This window comes from Physeter macrocephalus, chromosome 18 (genome assembly GCF_002837175.3).
Source record: "Physeter macrocephalus isolate SW-GA chromosome 18, ASM283717v5, whole genome shotgun sequence".
NCBI classification, from domain to species: domain Eukaryota; kingdom Metazoa; phylum Chordata; class Mammalia; order Artiodactyla; family Physeteridae; genus Physeter; species Physeter macrocephalus.
The window spans coordinates 67,437,342-67,458,408 of NC_041231.1; the positions used below are offsets into that span (position 1 = coordinate 67,437,342).

General features: G+C 35.4%; 1 protein-coding gene across 1 annotated transcript in view; it reads right to left on the reverse strand.

Moving 5' to 3' along the window:
- Nucleotides 1-21,067, reverse strand: part of TINAG (tubulointerstitial nephritis antigen) — an 87,757-nt gene that overhangs the window by 47,976 nt on the left and 18,714 nt on the right. Inside the window, exons 5-8 of the mRNA XM_024122048.2 lie at nt 12,317-12,440; nt 8,980-9,130; nt 6,505-6,685; nt 4,909-4,954 (exon numbers count right to left, since the gene is read on the reverse strand). Of these exons, the coding sequence (XP_023977816.1) occupies nt 4,909-4,954; nt 6,505-6,685; nt 8,980-9,130; nt 12,317-12,440 (502 nt within the window). The remainder of the gene's footprint in view (nt 1-4,908; nt 4,955-6,504; nt 6,686-8,979; nt 9,131-12,316; nt 12,441-21,067) is intronic.

Here is a 21,067-nt window from a genome sequence, read left to right on the forward strand (position 1 = left end):
TTTAAAGTCTATTTGTCTGATATGAGAATTGCTACTCCAGCTTTCTTTTGATTTCCATTTACATGGAATATATTTTTCCATCCCCTCACTTTCAGTCTGTACATGTCCCTAAGTGTAAAGTGGGTCTCTTGTAGACAGCATATATATGGATCTTGTTTTTGTATCCATTCAGCAAGCTTGTGTCTATTGGATGGAGCATTTAACCCATTCACGTTTAAGGTAATTATCAATATGTATGTTCCTATTACCATTTTTTTAACTGTTTTGGGTTTGTTTTTGTAGATCCTTTTCTCCTGTTGTGTTTCCCACTTAGAGAAGTTCCTTTAGCATTTGTTGTAGAGCTGGTTTGATGGTGCTGAATTCTCTTAGTTTTTCTTGTGTGTAAAGCTTTTGATTTCTCCATTGAATCCGAATGAGTTCCTTGCCGGGTAGAGTAATCGTGGTTGTAAGTTCTTCCCTTTCATCACTTTACGTATATCATGCCACTCCCTTCTGATTTGTAGAGTTTCTGCTGAGAAATCAGCTGCTAACATTATGGGAGTTCCCTTGTATGTTATTTGTTGTTTTTCCCATGATGCTTTCAATAATTTTTCTTTGTCTTTAATTTTTGCCAATTTGATTACTATGTGTCTCCCCATGTTTCTCCTTGAGTTTATCCTGCATGGGACTCTCTGCACTTCCCAGACTTGGGTGGCTCTTTCCTTTCCCATGTTAGGGAAATTTTCGACTCTAATCTCTTCAAATATTTTCTTGGGTGCTTTCTCTCTCTCTTCTCCTTCTGGGACCCCTATAATTCGAAGGTTGTTGTGTTTAATGTTGTCCCAGAGGTCTCTTAGGCTGTCTTCATTTCTTTTCATTCGTTTTTCTTTATTCTGTTCCACAGCAGTGAATTCATCCATTCTGTCTTCCAGGTCACTTAACCGTTCTTCTGCCTCAGTTATTTCTCGATCTTTGCCTCCATTCTTTTTCTGAGGTCCTGGATCATCTGCACTATCATTATTCTGAATTCTTTTGCTGGAAGATTGCTTTCTCCAATTCATTTAGTTGCTTTTCTGGGGTTTTATATTGTTCCTTCATCTGGTACATAGCCCTCTGCCTTTACATCTTGTCATCTTTCTTTGAATGTGGTTTTTGCTCCACAGGCTGCAGGATTGTAGTTCTTCTTGCTTCTGCTGTCTGCCCTCTGTTGGATGAGGCTATCTAAGAGGATTGTGAATGTTTCCTGATGGGAGGGACTGGTGGTGGGTAGACCTGGCTGTTTCTCGTTGGGCAGAGCTTAGTAAAGCTTTAATCCACTTGACTGCTGATGGGTGGGGCTGGTTTCCCTCCCTGTTGGTTGTTTGGCTTGAGGCAACCCAATACTGGAGCCTACCTGGGCTTTTTTGTGGGGCTAATGGCAGACACTGTGAGGGTTCATGCCAAGGAGTTCCCAGAACTTCTGTTGCCATTGTCCTTGCCCTCACAGTGAGACAGAGCCACCCCTGCCTCTGCAGGAGACCCTCCAACACTAGCAGGTAGGTCTGGTTCAGTCTCCCCTGGGGTCACTGCTCCTTTCCCTGGGTCCCGATGCATACACTACTTTATGTGTGTCCTCCAACAGTAGAGTCTCTGTTTCCCCCAGTCCTGTCAAAGTCCTGCAATCAAATCCCGCTAGCCTTCAAAGTCTGATTCTGTAGGAATTCCTCCTCCTGTTTCTGGACCCCCAGGTTGGGAAGCCTGACGTGGGGCTCAGAACCTTCACTCAAGTGGGTGGACTTCTGTGATATAAGTGTTCTCCAGTTCATGAGTCACTCACCCAGCAGTTATGGGATTTGATTTTATTGTGATTGCACCCCTCCTACCATCTCATTGTGTCTTCTTCTTTGTCTTTGGATGTGGGGTATCTTTTCTGTGAGTTCCAGTGTCTTCCTGTAGATGACTGTCTGGCAGTTAGTTGTGATTCTGGTGTTCTCGCAAGAGGGAGTGGGAGCTCGTCCTTCTACTCTGCCATCTTGAACCACCCACAATCTATTTTTAATTAGCAGAAGCACAATTACCAGGAACTGAGACCTTGCAGGAAGCCCACTACACTTGACTGATGATCACTATTTCTTGGGCTTCTTGGGCTTTTCCACAAATCTCTTTAAATTCCAATTAAGCTAGCAGCAAAGGGTGAACCTAGCAAACAAGGTTTAAAGTAATTGTCCTTCATCCTTTGAAGCCAATACAAAACTTTCCTTGGTGAGTTTTAATAAAAAGCAAACCCTTGTCAAAAGAATACTCTGACAAGGTTGTATCCTTCCAGCTGTGAAGAACTAAGCCAATAGTGTATTGTTTAGAAAGGAAGAGCTTATACTTTATAAAACTCTCCTTCCTTCCCTCACCTAGACTATTTCTTTTCTGTATTGTGTGCTGTTTTATTGAAGGGCTTGGGCAATTCAGGGTGAACACTTTAAACTTCTCCTTTTGAAGACCTGAATTGAAAATATTTTTAGTTGGGCTAGTTAAGTATACCTTGATAACTGTTCACAATGCTTGTCTTAGTTTGATGTGCATTTTTAGTAAAATAAGAAACAATTTTTGATAGATCCTAAAATGAAGCTTCTCTTCCAAAGTCAAATATTACTTTTGATTCCACTTTTTTATTTCATTTTTTAATGTTTCATGCCTTTTCTGTTGCTGTCTAAATATTCTCAAAAGAGGTTAAATCTTCTATATTTACTTTAAAACACCTTCCCATAGGATTTCAAGAATTTATATAACTGTATTCTATGCAGATCTTTTCTTTTGTTCTCTTTCCAGCACATAAACTTAATTTTAATTCTATAGATTTCAGAAGAATGCACACAGTATTATTTATTCAGAATTCTATTGCCTTTTACATTCTTTTGTACCAAGTGGGAGAAAGCCCTGTACATTAGCCCAGGCAACAATATGTAGACAACCATGTTGCATTGACAGCAAGATGAGGCAACCAGCATTTATAAAAGTGTGAAACATTGCTAGTGGTTTTCTCTTCCATAGAATCATTGACTCCATTAGATTTTCTCAATTCTAAGCACTGCAAATAAAATATACTCTTCAATGCGGAAAAATACCACTGTCAACGAAAGAAACATGAGTGAGACACCATGATAATTAACTTGAAGATGGATCCTTCCTTGAGTTTCTGACACCAAAATAGACTTGATGAACCCATCAACATATAAGTACATAAATTACTGTAGTGCAATTATACTTTTGGAGAATAGCAGCAAACTTATTACACAGAATTATGACACACCTGAGGGTAGGATGGTGAGCTCTATCTCATGCTCCTGGCTCAGGCTGGTGGGAGGAAGGTTCTCAACAAACATTTGTTACATAGATGTTGAATAATCTGAATTTCAACTTTTTTATTTACAAATTTTATTTCTTTATTTTTGATTCATTATGTAAAATTCATGAACACTTATATATTTGACCATAAAATAAACCTAAGGTGTTCTCAATTTTAAATCATTATGATGCAAGTTTCTTCTGACTGATTAAAAGAAAGAGAGAGAGAGAAACTTGAAACAGTAATATAGTGATTGTAGATTCAGAGAGGTTTAAATAACTTGACCAAAGTCATTTAAGTTGCAAACGTCAAAAGTGGAATTTCAAATTCAGCCTTGACTTCAAATGCCTGTGTTCCTTCAAATTTGTCACACAAACTCCACTTAACGAAGTATATATTTAAGTTACACATGAATTCCCCTGCTATTTTACCAGCCTTCAAAAATTACACAACTGTAAGTAGGAAAAAAATTTCTCTTTATTTGTTTCACGTTTTGTGTATCGTCCCAGGATTTTAAAAGTTAAATTCAGGGCATGATTAGAGTAAGCTTTGGTTTCCCAATAAATGTTAAGTGATGATAAAGATCAATAAAAATCCTTCCAGCACAGTTTTAAAATCTGTGGTTCCTGCAAATGTTGAACCAATACTAATTAGGCCAGCATTCAGAAAAACAAAAATACGTTTTGGCCAATAGTTCCTTGGGTATATATCAGATGTTTTCAATTTAATTTTGTTATGTTTAACTAAATTCTTTAATTTATTTATTTATCAATTCCACTGCATTGAGAATATATTATGGGCCTTTCAGTATTCACACCCTGAATTTCTATTTTAGGCCTCACTGGTTTTGTTTTTCAAGCATTTCAAGGCAATGTTTAGCATAGAAAATATACACTGTGAACCTATTTTTATTCATGCCATTGGTGCAAAATCAAATCAAATAGGTAAGCAGAGGGAACTATGTATCAGAAATAATATCTTCACATCAAAATCAATGTACAGAAAGTCAGTATATTATTTCCTTATTTACTGTTAGTTTACTATACATAACACATATACAAAATTGATCAAAATGGAATGCATGTTATAAAACACAAAAATTATACTGGCTTATTTGATTTCTTTTGAGTTTATAGAAAAAGTAGTGTCCGCTTTGTTTCTACTGCTAAACTTTGATTTTTTTTTTCAATCCATCACCTAATCCATTTAAACCGAAGTGAGAAAATTTCTAACACTATATATGAGTCCTAAATATAAGTAAACAATTAAATGAACTCTATCAGTTAGTATTTCCTGTTCGAATGTCTTTTGGACCTATGATCACTTTGGATACACTTAGCAGAATTTCATCCAATGTATCATTAACATATGTTTAAGAATTCAATTTATGAATGAGTCTATTTTCTTCAAATAAAAGGTCAGCTAATTAGGTTATTAGGTGAGTGTATCTCCTATAATTACCTTTGTCTTACAACTACTGAATCCTTAAGAATAATCTAAAAGTAAAAAATTTCTATCACTTATTAATCTCTTTATACAGGAGCTAAAATGTAATACTGTTGTTTATTAAAGGAATAAATAAGACACAACCATATTTCATCCAAGCTTACCTTGAACTGGTCCATTTTGCATGATTTCTTTCATTATCTCAGTTTCCTGGAAGGAAAAATATCAGTGAGCACCATTACTGTTATCAGAGCACAGCAAACCTATTGTCTGGTGTGTAATGTTAGGTGCTGTACAATCAGTTTAGGAATTATGCAGCCCAGTGTGCCTTGACCACTTGCAATTTACTCTTAATCATCTTTTGAAATACTCACATGTGAATTGCCACATTGATGAAGTTGCTAAGACAAGACACACACACGTTTCATTGACTTTTACCACTGACAATAATTTTGGAATGAAGAAAAATACAAAGATTTTTATGGTCACAAAGGAAAAATAATTCAATTAAAACTCTGTTTTATCAGCAGAGATTAGTGTCACCTCCATTCTTAGGATCACAAAAGCGATCCCAGAAGAATGTTTAGTGAGGTTCCTCAGTTTTAGCATACAAATATTTCTCTGTTGTTGTCCCCTGTGTAATGCAACCCTTAGGAAAGAGGCAGGTCATTCATTCATCTATTCATATAAATGTGAATACATTGATCAGAGTAAAGACAAGAAACTAGGACAGAAACAAATATTGACCTTGCATCTATCCTGAAGATATTTGCATTTTGGTGGAATAGACAGGCACTAACAAAACTAATTGCATTATGAGATACTAAGTTTTATTACAGAGACAAGCACAAAGTTCCATGGATGCAAACAAGAAAGGGACATTGGTTCTGCCTAGGAGTCAAGAAAAAACTTCTCAAGGAAGATGAAGTCTTGACCTACTTCCTTGACATGGAAGTAGGTGGGATAACCATTTGCGTGAGAGGAATCATCACCTGGCTAATTAGAGAAGCATGAAGGTCATGGTGAATCTGGGGAGCAGAGAGCAGGTCAATTTATCAGGACCATAATGGGCAGGTGGGGGGGGCGGGTTAGAACCTGGTTGGAAATGAGTCTGTGAAAGTAGTAGGTCAGAACCAAATCATGAAGCCCTGTATGTCATGGTAAGAATGCCAAACTGTATTCTACAGGTATCTGGAAGCCATTGAAGTTTCAAATATTCTGAAAATGAGAATATTTGGGTGACCCTGATACAATGGAGTACAATTTTCCTAGGCTTTTAACATGACAAACTGGAATCCAAGAGAATCTTTTTTCCATTATGACTGTGTCCACTTCAATTATTCTGTGGAGTAAGGCAAAAGATTGATAAAATGAGCTTCTATCACAAAAAAGTCAGTGTAAAAGGTTTTGCTGTAGCTTTTATCTGTCAAGTATTTATATATATATGTATATATATATATATATACATATATATATGTGTATATATATATATATACATATATACATATATATATAAAATTATAAAACTCTATTTCCATGGGCATTTTGAATTTAAGGCAATCATTTGGACTGCTAATATTACAAAGATCAAAAATTATACCCAAATTGGAGGTCTTTAATAGACATCTTAAGAATATCAAAAATTATACCTGAAAGCATAGCATTATTTTAGAATATACTAGTTTTTAAATAGGTTTAATAACAGTAGTATATATTTTTGAGAAAGTTAACCCTTTCTAATTCTTGCGATTCAGACTTACATTGGAAGAGACCCTGTATGGAGGAGAACATTGGTAGATCCTATTGGATTTCTCGATGTTGTTGGGACAGGGCTTGGTGGCATGTCGCTTTCCCCGCCCATCAGACCTACTTGTCATGGCGCAGCCATTATTGGTAACATTTTGATCCTTGAAAAGTGGATAGCATGCATGGGATACCAGTCTATGAGGAATAAGCAAAGACGTAAAAGTAATACTTAGGAAAATGCCATAATTACCTATCTATATGCAATTTTACTGAATAAAACATTTGTAAATTATTCTGGCTATGTACATGTAAGTTTAATGACATTGAACATAGTCGTTCAATCATATTAACTATTCCCCGCCCCATTCCTATTTCTTCATTATATATTTTTTTTCATGGAAAGGCATTTTATTTTAAACATAACAGTGTGTACATGTCAATCCCAAACCCCCAATCTATCCCTCCCTTGTACCCCTTTCCCCTGGTAACCATAAGTTCCTTCTCTAAGTCTGTGAGTCTGTTTCTGTTTTATAAATAAGTTCATTTATATCATTTTTTAAATATTCTAAAATCTTGCTCAAATCCAGTCTAATAAATAAACTTATCTACTGAATAGAATTTTCCGAAGATGAAAATTGTTCATCAATTAAATCTGTGGTAATATTAATAGGGGAAGGACTCCTTAAATCTGCATCTATAATTATAATGTAGAAGAGCCAAATTTAATGTGAAAGAGAATGAACTTTATCATACTCAGATGGAATATTCTGATAAATTATGTAAGTTTTAGAATTAAGGGTTTTTTTTTACATTTTTATTAAGTTATAGATACCTTCTCATAAGACTTCAATTATTATGTGTCTGTAGTTCATGATACTTTGGAAGGAATTGTATATACTAATATAGTATTAAAGTTAATATGGTAGAAAGTTATCAGATATATATATTATACAAACAATAAAATAATTTTGATTTCTGATTTTGAAATTAAACATTGAAAAGTACAAATTATTTGGATCCAAATCTAACATAATTCATTGAATATAGAAGCAGGTAGTAAGGAAAATAAAACAACGGAATTGATTTTATGAATAGTCAATGTTGAGCTAGCCATGGAATTATCTGGTAGAATTGCCTCGAGAAAATTCAATAGTGTTCAACAAAGTAAGAGAATCTGAGCAAAGGAGCATGATGAAAACAAAGCCATTTCCAAAAAAGGTCTCAACTTGGGGATAATGAGGACTATGGATTGAAGTGTGTCAGCCCAAATTCATGTGTTGAAGCCCTAACTACCATGTGATGGTATCAGGAGATGGGCATCTTTGGGAGAAAATTAGCTTTAAATGAAGTCATGAGGGTGGGGCCCTCATGCTGGGATCAGTGCCCTTATAATGGGAAAAGACACTAGAGCTCTCTCTCTGCCAGGTGAGGACACAACGAGAAGACAAACCAGGAGGAGGGCTCTCACCAGGAACTGAACTGACTAACACCCCAGTCTTCGACTTCTCAGTCTCCAGAACTGTGGTAAACAAGTGCATATTGTTCAGGCCACACAGTCTATGACATTTTGTTATGTTAACCTGAGCAGACTAATACAATAAGATTTCATTGACTCTCATGTTAAGTTATATTTTTAAGCTCCTAAAAGGCTTTAATTTTTATTATAGTACAAAACAGAGGCCAACCAAGCACTGCTACACCAGGAAGGTATTAGCCCAAGTTGTCCATTCTAAGCACCATCTTATTAGGCAAAACATAAGAAAAAAAATTTAAAGAACTTTATATAAAATTCCTAACACCCACTCTCTCATAGCACCTAAATTCTCTGTAGCAGACCCAGATCACTTAGTGGAGGAGGAAATAACACAGGGGCAGCACATACGTCTACTAATAGTTACCAGCTGCAGTTTCCTTAGACAGATAACTCAGCTTTTAAGTAGATTAGTTCTTATAGGTGACACAAGGATGTTCTGTGGGTATCAGACTACATGAGCATAAAGAAATGCAGCCTGCCTCTTCTCATAAGATGGGATGGATGGTGACATTGATGTTCATGAGTTGTGGCAACTATACAGGACGTCTTTATGTTATTCCTCTGATTCTTAACCTAATTTTTACCTGGGATTATCTATTCATCTACCTGGGGAACTAAAGTTCTCAAGAGAGGCATCAACAATATCAACTACTCTCCTCCCTCCGTGGCGACTCAGTAGAACCATTTGGGTCGGAGCCACAAGAAGACAATGCTTACTTGACTCTTCATTAATTTAGCTAGAAATGTATACATTCTTCAAACAATTGTTTCCAATAGCTTATAATCTCAATAGATACAAAATATAGTATATATTTGAATATAATCCATGTGTTTATATAGATGTAGCATATATATTTGTAAATTTTTTGGAAAACTCTTAATATATATGTTTTCTTATTCTAACCTAAGCCACACTCTTAAGAATCCTAGAGATGTGTGTTGGGCAGCTATTTACCCACGTTTTCTCAGGTACCACCAAGCCCTATCGATGCTTCCACTGTTGCATCCGTGGCGGTTCTTGGCACAGCAAGAGATCAAATTCTGAGGGGATAGGTTGGCTGTGTATCGACCATTGGACTGAATCGCTATGCGGTCAGCTGCTACACCTGTTTCAAAGAGAATATTGATTAATAGTCAAGTGACACATGGTATTGCCAAGAATTTACATAGCACTTTTTGTTTGAATCTTAAACTAGTCTTGGAAACTTAATGTAACTAAAAATCAAGGCCAAATGTGATGAATATATCTGTGTATTCCAACAAGTTCAACTGTGTCATCATTTCAGTTATATTTTTTGTCCAGTTTTGGCATTGCTTCATTGTCTTACCAACTTCAAAGACTTCTCTAGTTCCTTGTTCCTTTCATGTTCTATATACTTCTGAATTTTTCATTAAGAAATTTGCCAAGTGAAACTCCTTGAGGACAAGAGCCATATCTTACATTTATATCTCCTGTACCTAAAACAGTGTTATATATAATCATGGCTTAAAATATATTTTTGAAGTGAATGTAACTAAACTCAGGAAATCAGAAAAACTGATCATAGAAATATTAATTGGAAATTCATCTGTGTTAATCTGATATATTGGAATAAATTAAATCTTTGGTTTTTAAACTAATCGAGACTAACATGAATCTACATTATAAACTATCAAAAAGCTACATAGCACATTTTTATGCTTACAATTTTCTTGAACATTATGATCCTAATCTTATCTTAGTAGACGTGGAATTCACCTTGTTTTTTATATATATATATACATATATATATACATATATATATGTATATATATACCTTTTGTGATTGAAACTTCTACTTGTTTAAATAATTCCCTAGCATGGTTGTTGTTAATCAGTTTGTTCCTTTCCCCAACACACATTTGTTGACCACCTACTAGGTGACAGGCACAGAGTCATCATACTGACCTCGTAGAATAATAGACTAGGGAAACTAATCAACCAGTAGCAGAAAACTACTATGTGAGCATTTTGATCATGCTTCCATGATAATATGTGTGTTGAGATCACAAGAAAATTGGAGTCAGTGATATTCCTGTACAGATTTTTTGTTGTTGTTGGAGACCTGATATAGTCTTGTTCTTAATCTCTTTCTTTTGATGAAAGGAAACAAAGTCATAACCTTCCATCTATGCACTTTTCTCAGAAGTTATTGTTTTAGTTCATCAAAATTATCTGTGTACTCAAACCCCTCAAGATGCTAGTTTAGAATTATTCTAAAATAATTCATTTTAAAATAATTCCTTTACATATGTATTTCTGCATATACATGGTTTTTATGTAATTACAGCATATGTACAATTCTGTAGTGTAATTGCTGGCACATTTTAGACACTCAGTGTGTGTTGAATCTATATCCTCCTACTTCCTTCTCAATTCCCATCTATTTTGTGCTAGATACATTTCACAGGAGCAAATGCCATTATACCACCATCTCTCTTAGTCTCAAGAAAATAATTCCCTGTTTCATAAAAGAAAATAGAAATTCTTTGATGCTTCAACTTTCAGTACAAGGGTTCAGAATCAAGTATATTTTTTAAATGTTAATGTAACTATTCTTGGTTCAGAAAAGACTTTCACAAATAATACTGAAGGAGTCAGAAGCCTGGCTTCTGGGATCACTTCTGAGACTTCTCGCCTTTCACTTTGAGCAGGTCACTTCCCCTCTTTGTGCCTCTTTTACAAAACCAAAGGCTTGAAAAAGGGGACCTCTAACATCCCTTCCAGCCCCATGAATCTGTAGATTTCAACTAAAGGATGAGGGTTTAAATTCTGATGATCTTCAATACATTGCTTTTTTACAGACATTTCTGAATCTCAGTGAAGGTTTAATCCAAATTCACTTGAAATACTTGGAAAAGGTCAGAAGATTTAAGAATGACTCAGTTCAGCAAATTGCTTTCCACTCTCTCTCTGAAAACTTTCCTCTGAGACTCACACTATTATTTTCCCTGCTTATTTTATTCTGTCTCCAAGTTTGCTCTGCAGTATGTATTGCCCTCACCATTTCAAACTCCTTCACCTCTTAACTTCTGACATCTTGCTTGAATTTTATTTGGCTGCATAACAATATTTTTATATGTGTGTGTATTTTTAAATTGTATTTATCCCATTTTATAGTTTTTAGCTTCTTTGAAAAACTTTTCTTATTTTAACTACAACTTCCTGACAATTTTCTAGGTCTTTAAGAGACCCTAGAATATTCTTTTCTTTACTTAACACACTAAAAAAAAAAAATAGCATCAGCCTGATTTGATGTATTGAATACACAGGATACAAAACTGTGTCGCCTGTTAGGTAGAGGAACAAATCGAGACTTAGCCCTGTGCTGAGGCCATCTATGGGGCTGTGACCTGGGAATACCAGAGTACACAGGCCAAATCAGCCGAGTAAGTTACTGTCAGTATTTTACCACCAATGTCTTTCCTAAGACATGTTCAGAAATACTGGTCTAAATTAAATTAAATTCTTATATATCCCCTAGGAGGTGTAATACATTAAGCACATGAACATAAAATGACAAATGATTTATCTGATTAAATATGTCCTCACCCAACTAGAATAGGGCTCAAAGAGGTCAAGAGAACGTTTATACTGGGGGAATAGGCATTAGTGTAGAGGTAACAGATGGAGATGCTCCAGAGGTGAGTTCAGCCAAATGCATCTTTTCTAGAACGAACTAGCTCATACTATGAAGTGATGATATTTAGACAAAGGATCAGCACTCCTCTGTGCCAAGGAAGATCAATTATATCACTTTAGAGTCAGAATCTACATATTCGCTTTTTTCTAAAATGAGATAAAACCCATTTAATCCATTATTATTAGCTCTGAATTCTTACTTTACATCAAATCTACTAGTTTAATAATTAAATATATTCTTTCAGATCTTATCAAGAAAAAAGAACATAAGAATTATATGTCTGTGTGATATGCATATTAAGATTACAGATAGTACTATGGGTAAAGAGGAACTTTATACTCTTATTATCTGGCCTTAATTCTCAAAGAACAAATAAATTTTGGTAACTTCTTTGTTGCTCTTTTGATCTACTCTCTATTTAAAATTAGATGCTAAAAATAAAGGTCAATTTTCAGAGTAAAAACATGTTTTTATATAATTTTCAGGCTGCTTTCTCTGGCCAGAGTAAGATTTTAAATTGACCAAATGTTAATATTTAACTGTTCTAAATTAAAAACCCTTTTAATTACTATACCAAGATCTAGAGTCAAAGGGAGATTTATAAGGAAGTAGTTAAAATGATTTTATTACTTGCAGTGGAAAAAGCCCAGGATGCAGCACAATTTTTTTGATCCAATGGGCCATGGGTCCATCCAGGCCATTTGTAAGAAGCAATAAAGAATTCCGGAAGATCAGTTGTTTCAGGTAAAGAAGCCTAAAGAAGTAGAGGCAGAGGTGTCAGTGTTTTTCAAATATATTCCAAAAACCATTATGAGAAAACACCCTGCCCTTTTACAATGTTTGTCACTGTTTTTTATTTTGTACATTCAATTTTCTGAATGGCATCCCTGAAAAGAGTAATTTGTGTAAGATATCTATTTCATTCTATGTTTAAAAATGGCAATTCAATGTGGGGAATCATAATATATATAGTACAAAATCGTAAGAACAAACATAGAATGTGGTACTGTATGGAGAAATAATTTCGGCCATTGTTTCTATCATCTTGAATCAGAGTTTTGGTCATCCCTGTGGAAGACCACATGATATTATTTAAATTTGGCCTCATAAACAATGTTTACTTTTATATCCCTCCTACATTGAGAGTGTGAGCACTTCTGATGTGAAATTAATTTGGAAACAATGAATTTGTGACAAATACGCATTAACTCACTTGGAGCCCCAAGAAACACCAACTTTGTACCAGCTATTGGGAAACAAAACTGGGATAAATTGATGGATAGTTCTAAAATCCTTGAAGAATAAAAAGAACTTCAGAAAGCATGTAATGTCAAACATACAATGAATGCCAAGATGTCTTCAGAGTCTATGTTAGGTCCTGACAGTTTCAGCTGCTCTCTTTCCAAGGCAAATTAAACATATGGACCTTGCTCTGTTCATGTCACTCAAAGAAAGTCTAAAGCCCTATACCCTGGTTTTTTCTTTCAAACTCCTAAAGAGTAATAAGTTTCACTTCCATAAATAATCAGTATTCCAACAAAATAAGGATGTGTTTATTAATTTTCTATCACTTATGCATACACATACATTCACACACACACATAATTTTTGAGAGTGCCTTAACGTTTTAAAAGTGTTTTATTTTCTCAATAGCTTTATGTGATATAACCAGGGCAAATATTATTTACTCTATTTTACAAATGAGGAAACAAACCTCTAAAAGTTAAATGACATACTAAGTCCTCTCACTTAAATAAGAAATACCCCTGAGACCAGACCCAGATATTAGATTTCTTAACACTGTGTTTCATTCATCATTTAGCCACTTTATCAGAAATAAATGGGTACTTTGCAAAAGAAGTAAAGTGTCTACTGAAAATTTTTATGATTGTTCATTGAACAAGTCAGGCTACTGATCCAATATCTTGCCCTGAAAAATTACTTCTGACAAGTATAAAACAGCTTGAGAGACTAAAGGAAAATTTAAAATGTACACTTCTGCTTGAAAAGATATCCATCCAAAATATTTATAAATTCAAATTTTAATGAAAGAGTTCAGTTTTGATTCAAAAAACTATTATCATCTGATAAGAAAGTGATTAAATCCTGAGTTTCATTACTAAAAACACTGCTATTTAGGTGATGGAAGAAAAGTGCCAGATCTTTAAGCAGATCATGGTAGGGTATCTACATGATAACTTAAAAAACAGTATCATAGAAATCCTAGAAATTCAGGTGATTTTAGATTGCTGTGCCATCAGATTGGCCATAGAATTGGAGCATAAATTTAGTGCTCTGAGTAGATAGTTTCAGAGACATAGACTAATTCTCCAAAGGAGCCTTTCTACCTGGGACAGAGATAAACATACCCTATACATTACTCATACTCTCCAATTGTATTATTATTGGCTAATCAGTGTGCTTTTAGGAATTTATAGTATTAAGTTGCCTCATGTTCCAGAAAAATAGCTAGAGTGTCACTGTTATTTTAATTTATCACTTTATAATTCTAATTTAATAGCAGAACTAGGATATTTCCCTTCTGCTCTGTGGAAGCATTAAAGATATAACTATGACTTCAGACAGATCTCATCAGGATTAAGCTATTCAGAATCTGATGTCCCCATTCCAAAGATGACCAGAGAACTTTGCACATGGAGGTATTCCATAAATATCTGATAATAATGAGGAGATACATATCTAGCTGGTAGATTTCATCACTTTAAAATATCATTTTCCCCCCAAAGGCACATTAAGTTAAATTATAATGACAGCATGCATTTGTTTTCTTATGATTTATTGTTTAAAAATAAAAATCTATAAATGGATAATCCTTCTCCATAAGATAAGGCAATAGAAAAACAACAGGCAAAACGCTATATTCATTGAAAACATATTTACCAACCCACTAAACCAGATCAATTCATGAAGCTCACCTGTTGGCTCTGTCATGATTTCTATCAATTAATTAATATTGTGTTTCCTAAAAATAAACCCATAGGATTTGAGGCTCAGTAAGCACATATTACCTTGCAATTTTATTTACCTTATGATACCAGATGATCTGATATAATAAACTCAGGGCAAATTTTACATCTCATTACTCCATAATAATTTCATTCCCCTATAAAGTAAGAGTGTTTTTATGGGCTTATAAATAAAAGTAAACACCACAGAATAACAGCTTTTAGGAATTGGTAATAGAAGTCTGACTTCAATAAATGATTTTTTTTTTTTTTTTGGTCAAAGGATAGCTTCATAAAGCAAAAAAGTCAAGAGAGTCAGCTGACAGAAACAAAAATTCCAAAATGACAGTGGCTTAAGATAGAAATTTAATTTTAAAAAGTTTTACACTATTACATATGGGCATTTTTAATTATTTCCATTGAAATGTTGAAAATTTTCAATCATAATCCAATTCTATTTCAAAATTAAAATTAGTCAAATTTGAATAGTCTCCCTGCTTTAATATTTCAATTTAGATATTAAAGATACTGTGAACAAATGTAAGAATTAAATGCAATGGTGAACACTGGAGAATTTTTTACAATAATTCCTGCATTTTAATCGAATCAAAATCTCTAAAAGTAATGGAAACCTAGTCACAGAGCAGCTTGAGAACAAACCAATCAAATTCTGGACATTTAGGACATTCTTATTAAAAGCCCATATCTACACAATATTCATTCAGTGGATCACTCCCTTCATCCCTAGTTGCATTTACTGCCACTTAAACTTGGATAATGAGTGACCTGAGAATCAGAAGAAGGCAACAGAGAACACCATTCTCTTCTGACCTTCACAATCCAAGGTCAGTGGCCATGCATACCAAGAAATTTCTTCTAAGGTACTTGATATTGGCGGGGAAAAGGCTTTTTGGTTGCTAACGGCAAAATGAATTTTTCATCTTCAATAATATTTGCCTTGATGTCTTAACTCTGAAAGAGTTATGCTTTCATAATTTGCTAGTTACTGTTTTTTTAAACAATCTCATTTCTTGTACATATCAATAATCAGTGACCACGCTATGGCAGGTGGTACCAGTTCTCCAGGGCTCCTGCTTTGAATAGGCTTTCCTTTTTTTTTTTTTTTTTTTTTAGGCTTTCCTTTTATTCGTAGTGATAATTTTAACTCAGAAAAATGACTATATTTCCTGGTCCCCCTTGGCTCCCATGTGTGGCCACATTACTAAATTCTGGCCCATGAAGTGTAAACAGAAGTGTCACTGGCAGCTTCTGAGAACTTTTCCTTAAGAGACATTTGGCACTTGATTTTACCCCTTTTTATTGATCATTTTAAAAATTTTCCTGCTGGCAGGAATTTGGGTATAGATGGACATGCAGCAGCTTCTTGAACCATATAATATGACCTCAGATATAAAGGCTCTGGAAAATAGAACCAGGAGGAAGAAGCCTGGGTATCCAACACCAAGGAGTGCAATTCTACCACCCACCTCCAGTTTTGTTGGTAAGAAATCAATTTCTATTTAAGTCACTATCATTTTGGACTTTTGTCACTCTCTGATGAGCCCAATCAAAGCTAAAACAGCATGCAGAACTGACATTAGAGATGCTATGGTGGCAATACCACATTTTCATTGAACCCAGGGACATCATCAAATGTAAGAAGCCTCCCAATTTCAGAGTTGTAAAAAAGTGAAGAAAATGTGCCTCTGGAGATTGATGAACTGATATTTCCTAAAACAACTTCCTTAGAACACTAGTTCTGAGAAATTGTAATAGATAATTACAAAAGGAGGAGCTGATTAATCAAACAGTTCTGAGAAACTGGTTTTAACAATTAAATAGATTTTTGTCCTCAATGCAGTAGTTTCTTATAAACTACCTAAGTGCTGCTGAGAGTCTCTAAGAAACGAAAATAATGTTCATGATTTTTAGTGTGCATGACCCAATGCAAAATATTTTACTTACTTTCCTTGATTTCACATTAGTTTTATTGTGAAGCAGATCAGAGGACTAGTGTTTCATGGAAGGCACTTTGGCAAGAACCATAGTAAGGACTAGATAGACACAAATTTGGGGAGTCCATGTAACCAAGCCAAACCATATGAGGCCTTCCAAAATAGACCCACACCCATGTCCTCTGCCTGCCTTTTGTCTGTAGAAAAACTTTAGTCAAAGAATAAATTTAATCAGAGAAGTGAGAAAATGCAGAAAGAAAGGGAAACAGTCAAGTAAGACAAAGTAAGAATACTTTAACAATTAAACTAAGTCAAGGACCTTTAGTTCTTTCTCAAGGACAATAGATAATATTCTGAGCCATGTCCTTTGAGCTGTTTTGCAGATACTGAAACCCTTACCAGGTGAAAGAAGTTAACTGTATGCTGCCCACAAGCACTTAGACCCCAGACCGGTTGGAGCCGGAAGGTTGATGATGCTGACTCCCAATTACCTCACCACCAACCAATGAGAAGAATGTCCACAAGCTGACCACGCCCTGCTCCTTGAACACGTAAGACTCCTCACTACCCCCTCCACGGCGGGACACACGGTTTTGAGGACATTAGCCCGCTGTGGCCCCCTTTGCCTGGCAAAGCAATGAAGCTATTCTTTTCTACTTCACCCAAAACTCTGTCTCTGCATTTCTATTCGGCACTGGTGAACAGATATCAACACACAGGCCTCCTTATATCAACACACCAAATCACCTCAGGAATGTACTTTTTAACAGTCCCAAATTTTTGTTCCCAGGGAAGGGAAAAAATGAATTTTCACATTTCTTTTTGAAGATATGTCCTGCAGTGATCAATTCAGCCCCATGGCATTGGTCAAGTCATGCTCAATTGCATCACAGTGCTATGCATCAGACTTTGACTAGTAAAGAAAATAAACTGACAACTCGGAAGCCGATTTGACAGATGAGACATTCATTCTGCCACAAGTTCAGCTGGATAAGGAGTGAGGTCAGTGCGTATTTCCTAAAGTTTGCTGAAGGGTTTGAGGTTCTATTTGGAGAAGGAGAGAAAGAAAGGAGAGAGCCTGGAGGAGACATGAGGAAATGCTTCAATGCTATTTGAATTTTAAGACTCTTAATTCAGAGACAAATGATTCTGTCCCTGGTTCTTTACCCACTGAGCAGAGGAGATTCTGAAATGAGCTGAGGGAAGGATGTACTTAAACAAAATCCACCATAACATCTGTCTGTGATGCTCTTTTGCAGCATCACTGGTGCCTACTGTATGCTGTACAATTATTATAAAAGCCTGATGCCATTTTCCTCATGTTCATATGTGTGGAGCCAAACATCAATTTTATGGAAAAGAATAGTCATTTTTGTTCAATATTATATTAAGAATATAACTATAGAACTGTGTTTTTCACTTTTCTAATCAGTGTTTTCGTTTCTACAAGAAGCTTTACATGGGTGACACACATTATTGATATTAAGTAGACGTTTGTTCAGGTAGGTTAGTTAATTAAATTAAATTTTAATTAAATAATTAAATTAAAACTAATTAAATAAAAAATTTCAATAATCTATGACAGGTAAGAACAAAAATTGGTAGTAGTCATTCTGATTTTTTCCAAAGGTACCTTTCACTCCTCAGTACTTACTATCACTAAAATATATTTCAGAGAGGAAAAAACAAATTCTTCCTAGAAAAATAGATCCAGTCAATCAAATACTATGTCTTATCTAGATAATGATAAAGTATCCAGACGATGAAATAAATTTCCCTTTCTCATCTTAATGATCAGTGGTTTTGTTATTACATAATACATAAAATACAATTTAACTTCCAACAAACAATAGAAAAAGATGTTATTTTTTCTTTGTTGGTAATGCCAACTTAGACACACTAAAATCATCTGTATTGGGTGACTGGGAAAAGGTGTACTAATAAACTATGAGGCTGACTAAAAAAAATTTAGAACATTTTTACATACATCAATCTGATACTGTATAATATAGTAAAGCTACAGGTTTTAAATGTTATACCAGCTTTCTTAATGTTTTAATAATTTCTAAATATTGATAGCTCCACCTAAGATGTGATACTTATCTGTAATAGCTTTGTTAACTTTATTGTTCTCCTTGGGAAATGAACAACAAAACTATTAAAAACATATCTTTTTAACTAAGCCAAGTAGAAAAATGAACTCTGAATTTCCCTATCTCTGTTTGAAAATAGTATGTTTTATTCAAAACATTTGCAATATTTATAACATAATATAACACAGGGAAGCCTCTTGAAGTTATCTCCCAAATTTAAATGCCTGGAAAAACAACCAGGTACAGAATTGTTGCTTTGATTAGATTTGATTTGACTTGATTTGATTTGATTTGATTTAGGAGCATAGTAGAAGAACTTTCCGTTTACCAAAAATATATAATCTCCGTCAGGGCCAATAAACCCAGAGCTACACCTTTCTTTATGAAAGAAAATGCTCCAAATGATGAAGTCCTGGGTAATTTAGCTCTTACAGAATTTACCTGTTTCAGAAACTTGCTAGTCTCCCAAGCTTCATCCAAGGGAGAAAGAACCACTTTGTATATTGTATAATAACATTTCATTAATGCTCTACTATACAGTCTGTGTGCTAAAACACTCCTTATTCATCATTTCATGGACTTGTTACAGCCCTGTAAACTGGGTACCACTGCTACCATCATTTCAGCCAGACTAAGAGCCAAGCACACAGGATGCAGAGCTCATGTCCATCTCGGTGTGTGAAATGGGGCCACATGACTAAACGCACTGCCTACATGTGCCTATTAACAAACTTCAACTGTGATGCTTCTGCTGGCTCCAAAGGACCTCAGCCCATGCCAATTTTGCATACAGTCATAATAATTGTTTTCTTTCTGAGACATTAAGTTCTGTTTTACCCCTGAATATACTTCTGCTCTCTCCAGCACTTTTCTTTCAATATTTTAGCTTATGTTAGCAGCTCCTAAAGTGTGTTCTGTGGAATCTAAATCTTGGGAAGTATTAACAGTCATTATAAACAAACAAAGAAGAAAAGGTTCTCTGATGTCATGAGTTTAGGAAACACTGGGTGGAAAAAAAGGTCAATGGAGGAAGAGTTCTCAGTGTCCTCAATATACTAATGAATAGTGTGCCTCTTTGGAAGAAAGATACAATACACCATTTCACAAATGTATTTAACCACAGATTGGACACCTTTATTCCAAATCTTGCAGGATTGGTGGCCCATGGCACAAATGTTGAGAAATAAGATTTTAACCGTGTAATCACCTGTTTTGTACCATAAGGAGACAAAAGGCTCAAGTGGCAGAATTTAAAGTTCCTGTAGGGAGCTACATCAGTCCCGTTGTGAATCTATGCAAGCAAATACACAGTCTCAACGGACTGACAGAGAATCGTCCAATCATTCTTAACTTTTTTAGTGTACAACAATTTCGAACAGAGCTGTCCAATCAGGTATTGCTTTGAACAATCTCAAGAAAACATTTTTAGGGAAAAAGTTAGGCAAAGATTGATCAGCTGGCAATTTTGACCTGACACTAGACATAATTTTAAAGTGGGTGAAGTGAATCTTCATACAAAACAAGGAGCTCCATGGTCCAGGCAGGACCCTCTTGGCCTTCTTTCTTTCCCTTTTTCTCACTTCCACTCATCCAGTCTGCTTGTACCCAGAGAAAACAGTAAGTTTTTGTTTCCTTTTGTCTGCCCTCACATAGGACTGCCATCCAGGAAAGGCTCCCAAAATCCTTGCTAGTTTTTTCTAATCTCCCACGATCAACATATTTCTATTCCTCATTATTATGAATCACACTGCACAAAAAATCATTCGAATTGAACTAATTCATCCAGATTAAACAGGTTTTTTCATATTTATATAATCATGGAACTCTTTGTATAAGACCTGTTGATATTCTTCTAACGTATGTTCAGCAGACACATTATGGGACTAGTGACTGAAGTCAAACAATGTAGCCAGGAAACCAGCCAGAGGAGATCTTTCCTAGGAACTGGGAATGACTCATGGCTCATCTTTCCTACCCAAGATAAAGAATTTGGTGAATCTCAGTTCTCATCCAGGTCATGTGCTCAAGGAAAGGGAGATGTTTTAGGCTGGGGATGCAGTGAACTTTCTCAGAAAAATCATTCCCACTGTAGGCAACTGCCTACCCTAAGTGTATATATATACCATCCTATGTTGAAAATGGTATTTTAAAAAATTGGGGAGGGCTTCCCTGGTGGCGCAGTGGTTGAGAGTCCACCTGCCAATGCAGGGGACATGGGTTCGTGCCGGTCCGGGAAGATCCCACATGCCGCGGAGCGGCTGGGCCCGTGAGCCATGGCCACTGAGCCTGCGCGTCCGGAGCCTGTGCTCCGCAACGGGAGAGGCCACAACAGTGAGAGGCCCGCGTACCACAAAAAAAAAAAAAAAA